General features: G+C 47.3%; 1 protein-coding gene across 3 annotated transcripts in view; it reads left to right on the top strand.

Annotated features, from left to right (window-relative positions):
* Positions 1-21,424, top strand: part of LOC119179859 (kielin/chordin-like protein) — a 204,853-nt gene that overhangs the window by 8,746 nt on the left and 174,683 nt on the right. For all 3 annotated transcript variants that reach the window (XM_075869387.1, XM_075869386.1, XM_075869385.1), the window contains exons 2-3: positions 3,564-3,726; positions 19,681-19,869. In XM_075869387.1, coding sequence (XP_075725502.1) covers positions 3,564-3,726; positions 19,681-19,869 — 352 coding nt within the window. The remainder of the gene's footprint in view (positions 1-3,563; positions 3,727-19,680; positions 19,870-21,424) is intronic.

The raw sequence follows: 21,424 nt of genomic DNA, 5'->3' as shown, positions 1-21,424 counted from the left end.
GCTTTGCAGCTTTCGTAGACACTAACGCGAGCGTATACCTTTTAGTGTACTTCTGAGAAACTCCGTGATCCTCTGCACGAACAACGGGATCTGATGGCCTCATCCTGTGACGTTATATCACGTTGCGCCAGTATGACATCATAGTGATCTCATATATAAAGTCACTACGGAGATAAAGTCTTATCGACGTCATCGTGGCGTCAAGTGGTGTCGCCATTTTCTGATAATGAATCTTTCGCTTCGGATATCTCGGAAGCCCGATTTCGAGTTTCACGCCGTTTCATTACCGTTAGGGAAATGATTCTGCATCCACACAGCCAAAACGCAATAGAAAGAAAAGAAACAATTTGGTGATGTATTTCTGCAAACACTACGAGTTTCCATACCTTTAAATTTTATGAACATACTTGCGCACACACTGGGTCTTATATCGACACATTGGCCGTGTACAGATAAGAACAAACAAGACGGGCCCGTCATCAATCCCGATTATGACGTAATATACTCAAGGCTCTGGCTTTAGGTCTCGAACAATGACTTCGCATATATAGTTGCGAAAAATAAAGTAGTTTGCCTATAAGAAAGACGCACAAATTTTGATGCGACATAGAAATAGCTTTTGCTAACTTCGCGCTTCCTGTACTTTAAGCAAACCTAGAGAAAAAACAGTGAGCACCTTTTTCTCGATATTTGTAACCATCAATGAACAAGTAAATTTCAATGACTTGGGTATTTTATTTATTTGTTTATTTATTTTCTGTTGAAGTGCTTCTGCAAAAAAAAAAACGCAGACATGGTCAACAGCACTAAATGCCCGTAATGGGGAATTCATTGCTGCAAGCAGGACAGTGCACCGTTATTGTTTAAAATTGTGTAAAAAAAATCCCAGCATATCCCCGGAATGAATAAGGATGAGTGGGGCAAAGTGTCCGTCCGTTCATTCGTTCATGTGTCCGTCCGTCCGTGCATGCGTCCGATCTCATTCGAGAATGCAGACGGCACGCGCCTATGACCGACAAGCCGAGGAAGCTGAGCGCAAGCGCCTTCAACGCGCCCGCCGATCTGCTTCGTCCATGCCCCACCAACGATGCGCCACGTACGGCGACTATCGAGGGGACTGAGAGAGGCGCCCGTTCTCCACGCACTCAGGCAAAGTGCGCGCCGCAGTCATTCGGAGAGTAGTGGCCCAGTAATGCCATCTAGGAAATGATACGAGAAATGGACATCCATTTATTTTCCCTTCTTTTCTTTCTCGTCTCTTCTTCTCTCGGTTACGCGTGACCAGCGACAAGGTTAGACTAAGGGGAGCTTGGCCCCTGAAATGTATGTTTGTTTTCAAAAATTGAAAGTTCCAAACAATTTTCATCCCTGAAAACCTATCTAATATTCAAAAGTGTAATGGCTCGGGTGTCTTGGTTATCCATAAACTTAGCTTGTATTAGCACGGCACACTTTGTGCTCGGCAAATGTGGGTGCTTCCGTGAGATGTATAGCTGCATCATTATTGGCCGGCCTCGGAATCAACCGACACGCGAAATTTAAGAAGCCGAACCTACAGCAGATATAGGAAACTTGTGTGTAAGTTTGCCATCAATTGCTCTGATGAATAAAAAAATGACGTATCTTGGAATGAGACCATGTGCAACATAAATTGTGTTTTTACGCGTGTATAAGATGCATGTGAAGGGCATAATAAAAACAGTAAGAAGTTTAGTGCCTACCTTTCTTAAAGCTTATGTCATCTTCTTTTCTTCGTTTCCGTATCTGCCGCGCTAATATAAGCTAAACTCTGAATTTAGTAATAGACATTGAGCAATTGCACTTTGTATATCATCAGGTGTATAAATTGTAGGATCAGTTGACTTGATAACAATTTATAACACATGGCGTGTGACAAACGTAGCCTAGGGGCCGTGCCATCATGTGCAACAAATTGGATACAAGTTGGCGATTACTACGCGCCATAGTCAGAAAGCAACGGTTTTAAGACAGCAAAAGTACCACCACTTAGCGTGATGCAGAAGGTTTGTTTTGTCATGAACTGCTAGGCAAAGTTTAGAGAAACCACAGAGGCGGCCACTCAAGGTTGCGGGCTAGTAATGTTTGCCACAATGTTTTTTTTTGTTTTTTGTGTCTTTTTTGCGGGAGGGCGGAAATACCTTTGTTGATCTTCAATCCAAGTGAGTCCAGTTGAAGAACATTTTTGATAATGTAAGTTCGCCTCAGAAAAATCTCAACTATTCCCTATCTGCATAAACCTTGAGCGCAAAAAATATTTCAGAGGTATTTTTTTTTCACGAGAATTTCGAAATCTTTCGTTTTCAATGTATATATAAAAGCAACGTCCAAAGCAAGTTTCATTGAAATCAAGAATGGTGACTGGCACCTCCCGTTCGTTCTTATCTGGGCACACTCCACTGATCTTTACCATCATTGTTTTATCATTTTCCAATATTGTTTTCAGGTAGTCTTTTCCACTCTTTATTGCCTTTTTTATCACTTTTGGCGTTTTTTTTTTGTTTCTCCGTTTACTCCTACTTCGGCCACGCGAACTGCCGTTACAAACAATGCTTCATTTCTTTTTCATTCAAACTCCTTATTTTTATTTCTTTTTTATATTTGATGTTCCTGTTTTCGTTTTTTTTTTTGGTGGCGAAGTTTCAGATCAATCTGCTTGGTGTCAGCCAATGCAAGAGCACGTCACGTGGCTCGAGTACCCTAGACACGTGACTATGTCGAGGGCTAGCAAATGACGAATCTTAAGGAAGGAGTGGGCGCCTGGGAGCTGTGCTTTAAATATTATTCACATTGGTTGGTGCAGCTATTCAGGATCTTGACACCAATTAGATTTCATGTTGGCTATATTGCATGAGTGTCTCTCTGTTTCGTCCCAATAAAATGCCACTGCTCCATGTTAAAGCCACGTCGCAATCGTGTTGCTGTCTTTAGAATTTGTCGCTTTGGGTAAAGCTGGGTACAGTAATACAGGTTGAGTTTTGAGTGTTTCCGGTTGTTATATGCTTGGCCTATCCAAGGCAATGTCGTGCCTGATCCTGTGGTCATAAGTTGCATCCTCATGGTATTCTCGTGCATATAAAAGTGACAAGACGGGTCTGTTTTATGCAGCGGTTCGTACTAATTACACTGTTAAAAAATCTCATCAAAACGACGGGAAAATCTTTGCAGCTATATTTCCAAGCATTTGAACGTGAAAGTGACAGCAGGCCGTCATTTCTAAGTTACGGTGTATTTTTCCATTTTGACGTCTCCCATGTTAATATGAAATACAACCTAGTCATCAATTTGACAGGATGTTGTCATATAGAAATGACAGTGTTCTTGATCATTTTGACAGCTAGCATGTCAACAAGAAATGCAACCTAGTCGTCGATTTGACAGCATATTGTCATATAAAAATGACAGTGTTCTTGATTATTTTGACAGCTCGCCATGTCAATAAGAAATACAGCATGTATACATGCTTGAAAGTAAACCGTCCTTTATGAAATGTGTTCCCGCAGAAAACGTACATGGAGTTGATGTAAGTTTTTTATTCATTTCAGGTGACGCAGAAGCCTCGTGTATCGGTTGTCTCTGTTACCAAGGCCAATCATCATGCCAACTCGGAAATGGACCATGTGAGTGCAGGAACGACTACATGTACTTTGTCAACGGCAGTGAATGCGTTTCCGATTTAGAGGATTGCGGCCTCCATGTGGACAAAACGTGAGTCACGAGTTTATCACCGCCGTCACTAATTAAGCAGCACTTTGTTGGATTAGCAGCTACATGAACATCCTCAACGGGTTTTTGACGTCACCGTCATGTTACGCATAAAGTGTGAATCAAAGCGCCAAGCGCCGCCAATGATGGTGGCTGAAGCAGAGATGAATTGTGCCGGCCATCACCCGATACGGTAAATGAGCACCTATCCGAGGCGACAACTTTCTGTGGCAGCACAGCCAAAGCTACGGGGGCGGAGCTTCTGTACAGGTGTTACTACGCCAAGTAGTCCGGTTTTTGTGCGATTTTGGTTACCGTTTCGCAAGCGCATCCAACATGTACTTTTACGCACAACCACCATGCAATAAATTTTATATTTTGGGGGGAAGAAACAATTGAAATGTTCATTTTTAATGGAAAGAACACAAAGCTTTTTTGAAGCGTTGAGATTTATTTCCGGAGAAAAAGGTACGGAAAAAAGCGAAAAGAAACCATTTCCTGAATTTCATTGCATACTTGGTCGGCATGATTGTAATAACGGGATTGAAAAACCAGTTCTTAGTCGCTATATTACGATGTAAATTAGACACTCTAGTGCCACCGGGTGCACCGATTCGTAGTTTGCTTGCCCGTATTTTCAGGCCTTATGGCGTCCACAGCAAAAGCGCAGGAAATGCTGTGTTCAAGCAGACAACACAACCCGTCATCCTATGAGTGACGTAATCACGTAGACGGCGCCACGGTAATATCCTCGACGCCAATAGTAGCATCGCTCCGCCAGCCAGGGCTGCCGTCAATCACTCTTCAAGCAGAGACAAAACGCCTCTCCCTTCCGACCTCATCGTGTGAAAGACACATGAAGATGAAGTAGGAAAGCGTTCCATCGGGAGTGAATGCATTCTTTAACATACAGGGTGCGGTCGCCCATGGCCGTGCGCAGCGTTTCACTAGAAGGCATCAGTACACAGCTCATGCATTTGTAAGAGCTGCGTCCTGAGGAAACAGACAGCTAGCCCGAAAACGTCTTCGCACACAGGAGCATCCGCATTCCCTGACGCCAGCGTTCTGCAAGGTTAAGCCTGATCTGTTCTTCAGTGACGTAGATGGTAGCCTTACTTCGAATGACATGCCGATTTGTTGCCAACGCAATGAGGTGAATCAATCACTTTCTGAGTGCACAGTGCTTCACAAGTTACGCCTGTTGTGTCATAACTAGTGTCCCTTTCTGTCCTTTTACGTTGTCGCTTGGCAGCACGCAAGTACAACCATTACACCATAGCCATGTATAGTATAACACAGCGCTGGGGTGGAAAGAGACGTCAGGTCGGGGAGAAAAGAAAGGAAGAGGTGAGATGATAAGGCATAGCATACTTATGAATAGTGTAACACAGCCATGTGTAGTGTAGTCCACGGATAAAAAAAGGAAGCGAGCGTGAGCGGTGAGGCGATCGTAAATCGCAGGGAAAGGAGGGTAATTATAGCATATCCATATATAAATAACGTAGCAAAAGAGTGGGAAAGGGAAGTCAAGGTGAGCAGGGGAGAGGCGAGTGTAAAGAAGAGAAAAAAAGAAAAAGAAAGTCAAAGCATGACGCAGTCTGTAATTACGAGAAATTTTTATAATGCCCGCTTTCGAGGCTACCTGTTCTTATTGTCCCTAAACGTTCTCGCCTTCCCGCAGACGGGCACACCGCGCCTTGCTACCGTTGTTATAACGGGCCACGCTGCGGGCATTGAGTCCTGCCAAATATGACTTGCGTAACAGTGGTCCCGGTTGGCGAAGAGCTCACTGGTAACATTTTTAAAGTGACCGCCACTTGTGGTACTAATGCTTCTTGTAGACGGCATCAGTTGCGTCCAGACGGTCATCACGAGACCAAATGTCCTGGATTCTGAACCACTGTTGGTAGCATTTGACTGTCTCGCGGAGGCCGGTTGCGACACTCTGCAACTTGCTTTATAAGTCAGCCAATGACGGCTCTGGTGGGCAAATTGAGACGTGACGGGGTGGTCGTTACATGTCTAACACGAGATTACACCATTTTGTACACTTTGATGGCTCTGTCTACTAGCATGAACACCACCATGGCTGTGGTGTTCATGCTGGTGTTCATACTGGTGTTTACACCACCAGCCTGTGTGGAAACCGTTATTGTTGTCCGAGTGCCTCTCGTCATCTCGTCCGAAGAGCGGCCAACTGAATAGTCAGCATTGAATTCCTTGACGACTACGGCAACTTCGCAGTAGGACACACCACCTCCAGGCGGGCGGTACACCTGAAGTCCAAATAGAATTTTTGTTCTCGTCAGCAAACTCTCGCAGCTCGTAGCCGTTATGTTCGATGCAGGCTACGTCTACCCGGGAGCGTCCTTTGGCTGGGCCACCGTTGTTGTGAAGGCGAGTTGTGGGTACCGACGTGCAGTGTGGTAGCAGGACTGAAATACTGCTTTGCCGCCTGTTTGCGTGTGTCGCGCGAAGTGACCAGCTGAGCTCTTGATTCAGGGGCCATGGTGCACAAATGGACCATAGGTGTCCAATTGCGAACGGTGCAGCTTGTGACTTTCGCGAGCTGCATCTTCTGAAAAAGGCTGGCTTGTGGTTAACGCAGCTGCACCATCGGAACGATCTCTCTCTCTCTCTCTCTCTCTCTCTCTCTCTCTCTCTCTATATATATATATATATATATATATATATATATATATATATATATATATATATATATATATATATATATATATATATATATATATATATATATATATATATATATATATATATATATATTATAATGAGGCGTTTTAGAGTGGCACTCTTTTATAAAACAGGAGAGCGGTCCCGACACGTCAAGCGGTAATGGCGGAACTAGCGTGAGTCCCCAGTTAACCAAACGTCGTCTTCTTCACCGACTGAGTCATACCCCCTGCCTTTCTGAGTAGCCTCATCTTCTTCACTACATTTTCCTCCCCTCCGGAAAAGAGCCATCCTGGCGACTCATGGGCAGGAGACAATAGAGGGATCGTAATACGGTTTTAGGCGGTCTATGTGGACGGTCTCACGTCCACGGCGTCGTTGATCATGGGGCTGCTCCAGCGGCTCCACGATGTAATTGACGGGTGAAGTTTGTTTAACCACACGGTAAGGTCCGTCATACTTGTACATCAGTTTCGTTGAGAGACCAGGGCTGGTTGAAGGGATGCGAAGCCAGACAAGGTCATCTGATGCATAAGAAGCCGGAGGCGTCGGGCTATCGCGGTGGTGTTTCTGGCGTTGCTGTTCAGTACTTGTGAAGGAACGGGCAAACTGATGACACTCTTCCGCGTATTTAGCAGCCTGTGACATCGTCGTCGACTCAGCAACATCTGGGTGGTAAGGAAGGATGGTGTCTAGCGTGCAAGAGGGCTCGCGACCATAAAGGAGGAAATATGGAGAGAAACCAGTGGTTGTCTGGACAGCAGTATTATGCGCGTAGGTTACAAAAGGGAGAATACTGTCCCAATTGGTGTGATCGGTTGCGACGTACATTGACAGCATATCTCCTAATGTACGGTTGAATCGTTCTGTAATGCCATTAGTTTGAGGATGATACGCGGTGGTGGTGCGATGAATGACTTGGCATTCTTTGAGAAGCGATTCAACAGCGTCCGACAAAAACACACGCCCTCGGTCACTCAAGAGTTCACGTGGTGCACCGTGACGTAAAATGATCTGATGCAGTATAAAACGACCGACGTCACTGGCTGACGCACAAGAGAGTGGTGAAGTTTCTGCGTAGCGCGTAAGGTGATCGATAGCGACGATTACCCAGCGATTTCCAGCCGGTGTAATCGGAAGAGGTTCATACAGATCAATACCAACACGGTCAAACGGTCGAGCAGGACAAGGTAAGGGTTGTAGTGGAGCTGGAGAACTTGGAGTGGGATTCTTCCGGCGTTGACAAGCGAGACAGGAACGCACGTAGCGACGAACGAAGCGATACATTCCACGCCAGTAGTAGCGGTGGGACAGGCGGGTGTAGGTTTTTAACACTCCCGCATAGGCGCATTGTGGGTCGGCGTGAAAGGAGGCGCATATGTCTGAGCGGAGACGTCTGGGAATGACTAGGAGCCATTGGCGTCCTTCGGAGAGATAATTCCGTCTGTATAGCAAACCATCTCTGATAACGAAGTGTTGTATTTGACGGCGCATACCTCTAGGGATATTTTGCGAGGGAGTTCGACTCAACAAGTTAATAAGTGAAGCGATCCAAGGATCTTTTCGTTGCTCCTGTAGCATGTCGCTGACACTAAGTGCAGACACGCCGGGGGCAGGCGAAGACGGTGACTTGTCACTACATCGTAGAGGTGATCGGGACAAAGCGTCTGCGTCGGAATGTTTTCGGCCAGATCGGTAAACGACGTGGATGTCGTACTCTTGTAGTCGAAGCGCCCAACGGGCGAGCCGGCTGGTGGGATCTTTTAACGATGAGAGCCAACATAATGCATGATGATCAGTAACGACACTGAATGGGCGCCCGTAAAGATAGGGTCGAAACTTGCCTATGGCCCATATGATGGCTAGGCACTCTTTTTCGGTGACTGAATAGTTGGCTTCTGCTTTTGTGAGTGCACGGCTGGCGTAAGAGACGACGTACTCATCAAATCCAGGTTTACGCTGGGCGAGCACAGCACCGAGGCCAACTCCGCTAGCATCCGTGTGTATTTCCGTCGGGGCAAGAGGATCAAAATGTCGCAGTATAGGAGGTGACGTAAGAAGGTGGCGGAGTGTGGCAAACGCATCATCACAAGCTGACGACCAACTGGGAAGGTCGTTGTTGCCGGCAAGAAGGTCAGTCAAGGGCGATATGATGGAGGCGAAGTTGCGAATAAAACGTCGAAAATAAGAACATAAACCGAGGAAGCTGCGAAGTTCTTTTAAGGTCTTCGGCTTAGGAAATTCGGCAACGGCACGGAGTTTCGTCGGATCCGGAAGAATGCCATCTCTAGATACAACATGGCCCAAAATTAGGAGTTTTCGAGCGCCGAAGCAGCACTTCTTCAAGTTGAGCTGTAGACCGGCGGCGGCGAGGCAAGTAAGCACTGTCTCGAGCCGCTGAAGATGCGTTGAAAAGTCGCTTGAAAATATCACGACATCGTCTAAATAACACAGACATGTCTGCCATTTCAGGCCACGGAGGATGTTGTCGATCATGCGCTCGAAAGTGGCAGGCGCATTGCAGAGCCCGAATGGCATGACGTTAAATTCGTATAAGCCATCAGGTGTAACAAAAGCCGTCTTGGGGCGATCAGCCTCAGCCATGGGAACCTGCCAATAACCTGAACGCAGATCTAGTGACGAGAAGAACTCCGCGCCTTGTAAGCAGTCAAGGGCATCGTCTATGCGAGGTAGCGGGTAAACATCTTTGCGCGTGATCTTATTCAACCGGTGGTAGTCGACGCAGAATCTTATTGAGCCATCCTTTTTCTTGACTAGAACAACTGGGGAGGCCCACGGGCTGTTAGAGGGCTCAATAACACCTCGCTTCAACATGTCGTCAACTTGTTCCGCGATTATGCGACGCTCAGATGCGGATACCCGATACGGACGCTGACGTAAAGGAGCGTGAAGGCCAGTGTCGATTTCGTGAGATACTGTGGAAGCACGGCCCAAAGTCAGTTGCTGGTGGTCGAAGCTGGCGCGGAAGCGCTCGAGGAGGGCGATGATGTCGGTGCGCTGCTGAGCCGTAAGGTTGGTGTCGATGCAGCGCGAAGTTGCGTCGGTGAATGATGGGGAAGAGGATGACGTGCAACAATCAACAGCGTCAATAGGTAGCGTAGTCGGGTGGTCACGAACTACACGTGCAGTCGAGGGATCAATGTCATCGGCAAAGCCCAGGCACTCTCCGCACAGTAACTTGGAAGGCGAGGGAAACAGATTTGAAACATAAATTGCACTTGATCCATCGAGAACATTCAGAACGGCGAAAGGAATCAGGAAGCACTTGCGGCGAACAGCGGTTTCAGAAGGCGTAAAAAGAACAGTTGAGCTACTAGAGACGTCACAAGAAAGCGGAACTAGGGCGGACGAGAACGGGGTATTGAAGTGTCGGCGGCAACGAAAACTTTTGCAGGTGAAAGGGACGAGTCGAGTGAAGCAGCGTCGCATAACGGCGTGAATTCCACTTCGGCGCGAGCACAGTCGATGACGGCATGATGAGTGCAGAGAAAGTCCCAGCCCAATATAATGTCATGGGAACACTGCGGGAGCACTACAAACTCGACGACATAAATATTGTCAGCAATAACGACACGTGCTGTGCATGCAGCAAAAGGGCGAATTCGTTGCTCGCTCGCAGTGCTCAAAACAAGGTTGCGAAGAGGCATTGTGACTTTTTTTAGTCGACGGCAAAGTTTTTCAGTCATTACACACACTGCGGCGCCAGTATCAACCAGTGCAAAAACAGGTATACCTTCAACGGAGACAGCAACGACGTTGGACGGCGAAAAACAAGGTCTTGTGGAGTTCGAAAGATCCGCAGTTCTTGCCCCCGGAACTGCGGCTCCTAGTTTTCCTCAGGGACAGGGCGAGGTCGACGTAGCATAGGGGAAAGGGAACGGCGTCGGGGTGAAGGCGACCGGTGTCTATTGAAGTTCCGGCGAGGTGAAAATGTGTCCATGGTGGCGGTGTCGTCATATACAGCAGGCCCCGATCGTGCTGGAAAATCGTAATTGTTGGGCCTGACGTCACCACGCAGGAAAAACTCGCGCCGTCGACAAAATCGTGCCACGTGACCCGCAATTCCACAGGCGAAGCATATGGGGCGGTTGTCTTGAGTGCGCCAAGGGTTCTGAGAGCGTGGAGGTGGTTGTCGGGAGAAAGGACGGGCAGTCTGGTACATAGGCTTCGTCGGTACGACAAAGGGTTGCGTGGACGTAGGCGTTCGCGACAAAGAAATGTGGCCGGTCGTGACAGGCGGACGTCGGGTTCCGTTCAGTGCTTCGGCATAGGTCAATGGAGCAGCCACCGGTGGTGCGTGAGCTGTTGGTAGCGCCTCGGACACTTGCTCCTGGACTACTCGCTGTATTGATGGCGCTAAAGTAGATGGGGCACCTTCGGAGGTATAAGGCACGAGGGACAACTGGCGTGCGACCTCCTCTCGTACAAATTGCTTGATCTCGAGAAGCAAAGTGGTGTGGTCTATAGCAGTGCCAGCCGACGTTAAAGCGGAGTTTGTTGCACATGGCGTGGTGGCACGACGAGTGGTGTCACGCTGTTTCCAGAGCTCATCATAGCTTTGACAAAGTTGGACCACTTCCGCTACCGTTTGCGGGCTTTTGGCGACAAGCATCTGAAATGCGTCGTCGGTCACGCCTTTCAAGATGTGTTTGATTTTCTCGGCTTCTGTCATGGCCGAGTTGACACGCCGGCAAAGTTCGACCACATCTTCAATATAGCTGGTGTAATTCTCACCATTCTGCTGAGCCCTAGTACGCAAGCGCTGTTCGGCCTGTAGTTTGCGAAGCGCTGGACGGCCAAACAAGTCCGCAAACGCCGTTCGGAAGGCCGACCAGGTGGGGAGGTCTCTTTCGTGATTACGGTACCACAGACTGGCGACGTCGGTCAAATAAAATTGGACGACAGTAAGCTTGTGCGCATCGTCCCACTTGTTGTGCTTGCTCACCCGGTCGTATTCGTCGAGCCAGTCTTCCACGTCTTTGTCATCGGTTCCACTGAAGGTAGGCGGATCGCGTTGCCGAAAGGAGCCGAGGCAGACAGGAGCTGCAGTAGTTGGAGCCGAGGCGGCCGCCTGCTGATCGTCGTTCGTGGACATCGTAGCAAATGGAGGCAACGTACGGTTTCGCAGTTCCAGGATTAGGCGTTACCCAGCACTCTCCACCAATTATAATGAGGCGTTTTAGAGTGGCACTCTTTTATAAAACAGGAGAGCGGTCCCGACACGTCAAGCGGTAGTGGCGGAACTAGCGTGAGTCCCCAGTTAACCATAACCAAACGTCGTCTTCTTCACCGACTGAGTCATACCCCCTGCCTTTCTGAGTAGCCTCATCTTCTTCACTACAATATATATATATATATATATATATATATATATATATATATATATATATATATATATATATATATATTTTGTTACGTCTACGAGAGCGGTTTATTCAGAGCCAACGTAACGGTCGACTCGATGGTATATAGCAGTGAACGCACAGCAGCGAGCTCTTGCTTGTTTGTTTGTTCGTTTGTATCCTCTTCTTCAGCCACCACCATGTTCCCCGCTACACAGGTGCACATACCTAAATTACACATGTGGTAACATTTCCCTTCGCGCAGACGAAGCCCACTGGGCGAGTCAAAGAGTCTCTCGAGGAATAAAGCGCTTCAAACGTGCAACATGGACAAGTTCAGTTTTTGCAGACCATAGGCCGTTTGAATGAAGACGCGCTATGCGGTAAACTAAATCACTGATACGGTCTACAACAAGAGAAGGTCCCGCATAGTGCGTTAGCAGTTTCTCGCTCAAACCGCCTTTTCTAGTTGGTGTCCACAGCAACACTAGGTCGCCGCGATTGTACGTCGCGTGTCGGCGTCGGCGGTCAAAATGTGCCTTAGAGCGGTCTTGCGAAGCAAAAGTGCGCAAATAAGCAAGGCGTCTAGGTTCTTCGGCCCGACAGATGATCTCGGATATGCAGGGATCATGGTCGTCCAAACAAGGGAAGATAGTATTCAGGGTATGACGAGGTGGTCGAGCATATAGAAGAAAGAAAGGACCGTAGCCAGTGGTTTTATGCTGAGCGGTGTTGAATGCATATGTCATAAAGGGTAGAATACTGTCCCAGTCCTTGTGATCTGATGCAACATACATAGACAGCATGTTCGAGAGAGTTATGTTCATTCGTTCAGTTAGACCGTTCGTTTGGGGATGATATGGCGTAGAGTGCCGAAACCTTGAAGCACAGACACGAAGCATCTCTTCCATCACGTCTGCTGTGGATTGTCGGCCACGGTCACTGATTACAATTTTGGGAGGTCCATGTCGGAGAATTACAAAACGTAGCATGAAGGAAGACACATCGGCTGCAGTTGCCGATGGTATGGCAGCTGTCTCGCAGTACCGTGTTAAATGGTCGGTGCAAACGACTATCCAGCGATTTTCATCGGAAGACCGGGGAAAGGGTCCAAGGAGATCAATCCCGACTTGCTCGAATGGAGTTCTAGGGGGCGGCACCAGATGTAATCACCCTAAATGAGCACTTGTTGGGCGCTCATGACGTTGGCACTCGTTACAGCTAGACGCGTATTGTTCCGTCGTCTGGCGCATTTTGGGCCAGTAGAATTCTTCTTGAAGACGGCAAAGAGTTTTCGCTGTGCCTAGATGACCGGATGTTGGATCATCATGCATAGCCTGGAAGACATAAACGCGAAGACTCTTCGAAACCACCAGAAGATATCGTGAGCCGGTGTTGGTGCAGTTATTTTTGTAAACTAGCCCGTCTCAGATGCAGAAGCGCGTAGGCGATGATTTTGGTTTGGTAGCAAGAAGCTGTTGTATGGTGCTGTCCCTTTGTTGCTCATCCTTAAAGGTCTTGTTATCGGGAAATGGTTGGTCGAGTGATGCAATGTAGGTATCGAAGGTGTCCGCGTCACATTCCGTCGTTGAAAGCGGTAGTCGCAAAAGACAATCTGCGTCAGCGTGACGTCGGCCGCTTTTATAGGAAACCGTGAAGTCATATTCTTGTAGACGAAGTGCCCAGCGCGCCAGCTGGCCAGATGGGTCACGCAGATTGACCAACCAGCAGAGAGAATGATGGTCTGTCACGATGGTAAAGGGGCGTCCGTACAGGTAGGACCGGAAGCGCTGCACTGCAAAAACTACAGAGCAAGAATGCAAGGCATTCTTGCTCTGTGACATTCTTGCTCTGTGACGCTCTGACTTGCTGAGCGAGCGACTTGCATACGCTACAACGTGTTCTTGATTATCCAAGCGTTGAACCAGGACAGCACCTACACCAATACCGCTGGCGTCTGTGTGAATCTGAGTGGGCGCCAGAGAATTGAAGTGTCGAAGAATCGGATGAGACGTCAAAAAAAACTTCAACTCCGAAAAAGCAGACTCGCATTCCGTGGTCCAGTAAAACTGCGCACCTTTCTGAAGCAGACATGTGAGTGGGTATGCGATATTGGCAAAGTCAGGAATGAATCGGCGAAAGTATGAACAAAGCCCCAAAAAGCTGCGCAGTTCTTTCACCGAGTTTGGTTGCTTAAATGCCTCCACTGCGGCCGTCTTGGCGGGATCCGGTCGTATGCTTTCTTTGTTTACTAAGTGTCCAAGGACGAAAGTTTGGCACTCTCCAAAACGACATTTCTTTGAATTGAGCACCAAGCGTGCTTTGCTTAGGCAGTCCAGTAAGAGGCCAAGGCGTGTGTTGTGCTCGCAAAAGGTTCGCCCAAAAATTACAACGTCGTCCAAGTAACACATACACACTTCCCACTTCAATCCACGCAGAATGTTGTCCATAAATCGCTCAAAAGTTGCGGGCGCGTTGCAGAGTCCGAACGGCATCACATTGAATTCAAACAGTCCATCTGTTGTAACAAATGCCGTTTTCTCCTTGCCTTCCTCGTGCATTGGAATCTGCCAGTAGCCTGACCTCAGATACACAGACGAAAAGTAAGAAGCCGATGATAGACAGCCGATAGCATCACCAATCCGCGGGAGTGGGTATACGTCTATTTTAGTGATGGCGTTGAGACGGCGGTAGTCATCACAAAATTGCCATGTCCCGTTCTTCTTCTTCACTAGAATTACTGGAGCGGCCCACGGACTACATGATTCTTGAATTACATTTTGCTTGAGCATCTCGCAAACCTGTTCATTGATCCCTGCGCGTTCCGAAGGCGATACATGATATGGTTTCTGTCGAAGAGGTCTGCGAGATGTCGTGTCGATTTGGTGCTTTATACGAGAAGCAGGGAATGACGGTGAATCATGCTGAGCGAAATAAAAAAATACCGGCATGTTTGCGCAGAATAATCGCCAGTTCATTACGTTCCTTGTTGTTGAGTGGCTTATCAATCATAGCCATAATGTTGGTGTCCCTCCCGTGCAGATTATCGCAACGGAACTTATCCGGGGAATCACTGCTTTCTGCAAAGGTGGCAAGCGAGAATACTTGGTGTTCACGAATCTCTGCAAGTTTCAGACCCTCCGGCAGCACTGTAGGTTCAATAGAGCAGTTAATCACCCATAAACCAGTATGCCCTTGCGCAATCGATAGCATGCAGTAGGGTGTTAAAACTGTCTTCTTTATGCAACTGAGATGCATGGGCTCCACAGTTGCGTCAAATGTTTACTCGCTTGCAGGTGAACAGACAACAGGGACACATTTTGCAGACAACGGTGGCATAGTTGTGTCCACAGACACGCAAAGAGCACTTTCTTGAGAGGGCGAGTTTTCCATAAACCAAACTGGGATATCGGAATCTACTGTAATTTGTCCTGTGCAGCAATCGACAGTAGCACCACATAGTTTCAAAAATCGAGTCCCAGAATGACGTCATGCGTAGTATGACGGAGAACAGCAAACTCTGCGACAAAGTTCTGGCACGCCTAACTAACCGTCCCAGTGCAGACACCAACAGGTTGTAACACCTCTCCACTCACTCTACAAAACGTATCAGGACGGTCCCAACGAAACATAACCTTTCGTCCAAGAAGGCGGGTGAAAACTAAACTCATCACTGATACGGTTGCACCTGTGTCCACCAAAGCCATTGTTGGTACACCATCGATAAGCACTCGAACCTTATTTCTAAACATGGAAGCTAACGGAGGTATATCTGTTGAAATAGACTGTCCCGCGACCTCACCTCCAACGGCCGCACCGGCTAGTTTTCCGTAGGAGGCGAGGAGTGGTGGCGCCGAGGAGACGGTGATCGGTAGGCGCGAGGGACAGGTGGTGATGTCACACTGCGGTCAGAGGCCAGAGATTGGTTTCGTAGCGGTCCTGGGATCTCGTAAGACGCACTTCCCGGGAATGTCGGTGCTCGGGTAACGCCAGAACGGTTAAATCTCGGTGATCTGTCGTACCTTGGCGGCTGCCGCTAGTGGCAATACCTGGCAATGTGTCATTCGATGCCACAGTTGTGGAAGACTGGTAGAGGACGCTCGCCGAACCAATGCTAAGCCCACTCAGCTATGAAGCGTCGGTGACGAGCTTGCTGAGCGGGGACTGCCCACCTCTGTGTGGCGGGGCCGTGACGAAGGTGTTGGCCATATTGCTGGTCGGCCGCGAATGAGTCCCGACGTGGCCGGGGATTTCCAGTTTCGCTGTTGTCTGCCACACATACCGATGGTGGCAATGGAGCTAATGGTGCGACCGTGTAGTAGGGTGGATTGGTAGGTGGATGAGGAGAGAGAGAGAGATAAAGATCCAAGGAAAGGCAGGGAGGTTAACCAGACGCACATCCGGTTTGCTACCCTGCGCTGGGGAAGGGATAACGGGGAGAAAAGAGGTTGCAGAGAGATGAGAAGGTACACACAATCACGAGCACACTCGGGGACCACACACAGTCTACAGGCGGTCGCTCAGGTTTGTGGACTTTAGGTAAAGTAGCAGTGCTTTACTGAGCATGGGCATCTGCCTCAGTGCGTACTGAGGCAGATGCCCAAGGTCCTAGTATCTTCTGAACACAAAATGGTCCAGGTTCAAGTTGATTGAAAACCATCCGGAGGTGGCACCGCTGTGTCGTAGCAAGCGCAGCTGCACAGGACGTGTTCGATTGTCTCTTCAGCTCCGCAGTAGTCGCATGTAGGAGTGTCTGCCATACCGATGCGAAAGGAGTACACCTTTGTAAATGCAACACCCAACCAAAGGCGGCATAACAGTGTCGCATCGGAGCGGGAAAGTTGTGATGGTAGCTTTAGCTTGAGCGAAGGATCCAGTTCATAAAATTGACACACATAAAACATAGACATAAAATTGGATGAGGAATGGTTTCGTTAACCCTACCACCTTGTCGCTGCAGCTCTTCACGCATAATTGCCCGAATAGTACCGGCAAGGTCGGTGGGCGGGCTCACGTCGACGCTGGCAACCGTTGTCACATTTGCCAGCCTACTAAATTTCGGGGCGATGCGACAAGTTTTCAATTTTTCAAACGTGCGGCAAGGATGTTGGACATCGCTGGCAGAGGTGAGGTCATCCCTGCCTATCAGAAAATCGTAAACGTCTTCCGCTATGCCTTTCAAGAGGTGTCCGACCCTGTCTTCTTCAGACATCTGCGGGTTTATAATCTTGCAAAGCTTAAGAACGTCCTCTATATAAGCAGTGCAGGTTTGTCCAGGAGTCTGGGCTTTTTCAGCAGGAGTCCGCTTCACGCTTTTTTTCAGTCGTAGCCACCAAAACACTTCTTCAGTTTTTGAGCAAAAAGAGCCCATGTTATCAATGACTCTTCGTGGTTTTCATACCACATCAGGGCAGTGTCCGTAAGAAACATCGCGACGTTTTCCAGCTGATCAATAGAGTTCCAGCGGTTGTACCGGCTCACCCTTTTGTAGTGCGTTAGCCACGCGTCCACATCTTCTCCTGCCATTCCCGCGAACGGGCGAGGTTTCATGTAGTGATGCCTAGGTGTAGCCAGCGTAGACCTGTGCGAAGTCGAGGCAGTTGATTCCTGACCTTCGCTCTGGGCCATGACGAATGTTGTCTGCGGCAGACCGGCAAGACGACGGCTCCGGCGAACTCCGAACTCCGTGGTACGTCGACGCGCCGTACCCAGCACCTCCACCACTCTGTTACGTCTACGAGAGGGGTTTATTCAGAGCCGACGTAACGGTCGACTCGACGGTATATAGCAGTGAACGCGCAGCAGCGAGCTCTTGCCACCAACCGAACATCCTCTTTTTCAGCCACCACAATGTTCCCAGCTACACAGGTGCACATACCTAAATATGATGTTATGGCAGACTTTTCTTCCTCGGTTTCTACCAACTATTGCTACCTTCTTATGTTGATACCTTCTGATACCTTCTATTGATACCTTCTGTGCACAGGTTGCTGTTGGGAACAACAGCAACCTAACAGCAACCCTGTCCACAGCCGGGAGGCCCCCACTGCACGCGTAATCCAGAAGCGGGCAAGAAATTCGCATTGCGCCCGCTTACCAGCCTCTGCCGCAATACGCGGCACCCCTCTTTCTACGACGAAATGTTGAGAGGACCCCGAGTAGTTAAAGGCTTAAAACTTCCTAAAATGCCCGTTTACCAGCCTCTGCCCCAATACGTGGTACCCCTCTTTCTACAACGAAATGTTGACGGTGCTCCGAGTAGTTAAAGGCTGAGAACTTCCTAAAAAACCTCTTTTTTGCCCCACACCGAACCACCAGTGCCAGGAGGCGCCATCTGGTCGGGAAGAATGCGTTAGTGAAAGGAAGCATACACAGACCATTGACAACAGAAAGGTGAAGGGGAGATAGGGGAGAGAGATGAAGGGGGAAGTGGAAGGAAGAGTGGAAGGGGGACGCCCGAGGGGAGTCCACCTTATATTCATTTTCTCTTTTTTTTCTCTTTTCTCTTCTTTTTTTCTTTTTTTCTGTCTTTTTCCTAATTTCTTTTCCTCTCATTTGAGATTGCATAAAGCTGAGCATTAACAAACTGTACCTTTAATCCAGATGAAGGCCAGACTCTAGGCCGAAACGTCGAAATAAACCACGTTGTGACAGCTCACGGAGGACCTACTGGACTATATGCAACGCTACGGCCACTCAACCACCATGCCTGCATATATAAATATATATATATATATATATATATATATATATATATATATATATATATATATATATATATATATATATATATATATATATATATATATATATATATATATATATATATATATATATATATATATATATATATATATATATATATATATATATATATATATATATATGATCTAACAGACAATGATACTGAGGAATGTATAGGGTAAGTTACAAATGTAATGTAAATAAAAAGAATATTGTGTCAAAACACGGAAAAACGAGCCCTTACGTATACACTTCTTTCCCTTATTCATTAACGAGTGTCTCGTACTGGCAGACTTGGCGCTGTTAGGTTTTATATGAGGGACTATTGACCAGCTGCCCGCTCATAATAAGTTCATGTGCTACGTGACGCCACACAGGCTCATAAAAGGGTGTTCCACACTCGCCGTTTGGCTACAGATGGCGCTGACTGACACTCCCGCGTTTAAATTCACATATAAACCCAAAAAAGTGGGTGGGGGATGGCCACCGTGATAGCTCAGTGGTTGGAGCATCGAACACGTTATTCGGAAGTCATAGGTTCTAATCCTGCTCATGGCAGGTTATTTTTTCACCCATGTTTTTTTGTTCTTATTTACATTACATTTGTTCTAGTAACTTCCTCCATACATTATTCGGCATTTTTGTCTGTTATATCTCATTATTATTGTGTCAAAACACGGAAAAAGGAGCCTTTCTGTATATATATATATATATGTATATATATATATATATATATATATATATATATATATATATATATATATATATATATATATATATATATATATATATATATATATATATATATATATATATATATGTGTGTGTGTGTGTGTGTGTGTGTGTGTATAAAAGAGACAGAAGAGGCACAACTTTGTGGTTGTCCTAATTTTATGTCAGGGTTAACGAACAGGTTTGTAACAGTAATATATATATATATATATATATATATATATATATATATATATATATATATATATATATATATATATATATATGTGTAAGGGACATTACCGTATTTCGAAGTTCGAAGATTATGGAGGCTAAGTTTTGCAAATCCTTGTGCCCTAACTCTACAAGCGGTTTATCAAAGTAACAACGTGGCTCAGCGTCTTAATACGTAAAAGAACAAATACCGCATCATGTTTTCCTGTCGCAGGAGATTCAAGCGCGGGTGCACCAGTTGTCACTGTTCGCTTGACAGTGATGTCTGCTCGGTGGATGAAGACGGTTGCGTGTGCCGAGATGGAAACCTGTACAAGCGCAATGGACAGTGTGCTGAGAGCGTGGATGAGTGTAAACCACTGACATATTTCAGAGAGGATTCAGGACCTAATAGACCCAGCGGGTAAGCGAGATTTGCGTTACTAGAGCCCCATTCTGGCCTCTCAATTGGTAGGCCGAGCTTTTCTTTAACCTACAAAGTGTTTTATTACGAGCACTTGTGTTTTTATTTGACTGTTGCTTTTTAATTACTGTTATTTATTTACTTTCTTTGGATACAAATAATGTGTTTGAAGGAATGTTGTAAGAAGGTATGCTTTCGTTACCATATTGGCTGTGTGCTTCTGTGCGAAAGAATGTTTTCTGGTTTGGCGACTAAGTACTAGCTACTGTGAGCTTTTTGCGCTTTTGTTTGTGTTGTCATTCTACATCCCAACAAATATTCGTACGTTGCGAACAACTTACTACCTATTTGTTGTTTACTATTCTTCTAAAACCAGCCATGCTGCCTTTCGTCAGTTGTTGGGATACCTTTCGCGTCTGTGCCTTTCTTTTGGTAATGCAAAAAAATTGCCCGCAGCTTCCCTCGGGGGAACACTGAGGAGGATGCGGACCATATAATTGGTTAACGGGGTGTTAAAGTGCGACTTACTTGGGTCGATGGCTAAATTAGTTAACGTGGTTGTGAAATGGGGTGTTAAATTGCGACTTACTTGGGTCGATGGCTAAATTGGTTAACGTGGTTGTAGGAGGGGGTGTTAAATGAGTGAACACGTACACACGTATGCGAAAGGGCGGCGCTGGTCGAAGGGACGTCGATCATTGTGTTTGTGGATTCGTTGGAATTCATTTCACCGCGACCTTGGACGTCGACGCGCCGTACAAACCAACCGACGAGCGGCAACTGAGCGAGCGAGCGCCGACCTTGAGTATATATACAGCACGACGGCGCATGCACTGTCAGCTGTTGAATGTTCTCGAAGCGCGACGCCACATGCGCGTCCACTGGAGAATCAGGAGAATTGTAGATGTCGAACGCGGTGTGTAGAGGAGGAAGGGTGCACAGATGGTGGAGGAGTGAAGCGCGCGCGGTGTGTAGAGGAGGAAGGGATGCACAGATGGTGGAAGAGTGGGCGACGGCGCGACGGCGCATGCGCGCGCGTCAGCTGTCGAATGTTCGAGAAGCGGTGCGGACGGCGCGGACGGCGCGGACGGCGCACTACAAGGCGCGAGTATAAGATGCTCCGCATCTAAAAAGCATCTGAATCTGCAGAGAATAAAAAAAAAACCAAGGACATCAGTTATGCTGCCGTGGGAACACATTTCTTAATACGCGAGAGGAAAAGGCCCTCCTGCTTTTTTAACCTCGCTTCGCCCTCGGTGATCGCATAACTGTCTTAGCAGGCGCGAACAGAAAGCAACACTGCTTCAGTTTTTTAGTTTTTTTAACACGATAGCGTTAAAGAGCTCTTGTCGCATAAAACCAGCCGCCGGCGTGGGCCCTGTTGGTTGTGAGCGAAAAATCGTCTGTGCGTCTGTGAATGAAAAATCACGTTACCGAAATCGCCGTGGGAGGCCGCTGGTTGTCCACGCGTGCGCGCGCGATCACACTAAAAAAGCCGCGCATTCGAAAAACAAAAGGTGCTAAAGGTCACGAGGTGCGGTGGTTTTTTCGCCCT

This window comes from Rhipicephalus microplus, chromosome 7 (genome assembly GCF_043290135.1).
Source record: "Rhipicephalus microplus isolate Deutch F79 chromosome 7, USDA_Rmic, whole genome shotgun sequence".
Taxonomy (NCBI): Eukaryota; Metazoa; Arthropoda; class Arachnida; order Ixodida; family Ixodidae; genus Rhipicephalus; species Rhipicephalus microplus.
This window is presented reverse-complemented; position numbering and strand designations above follow the sequence as displayed.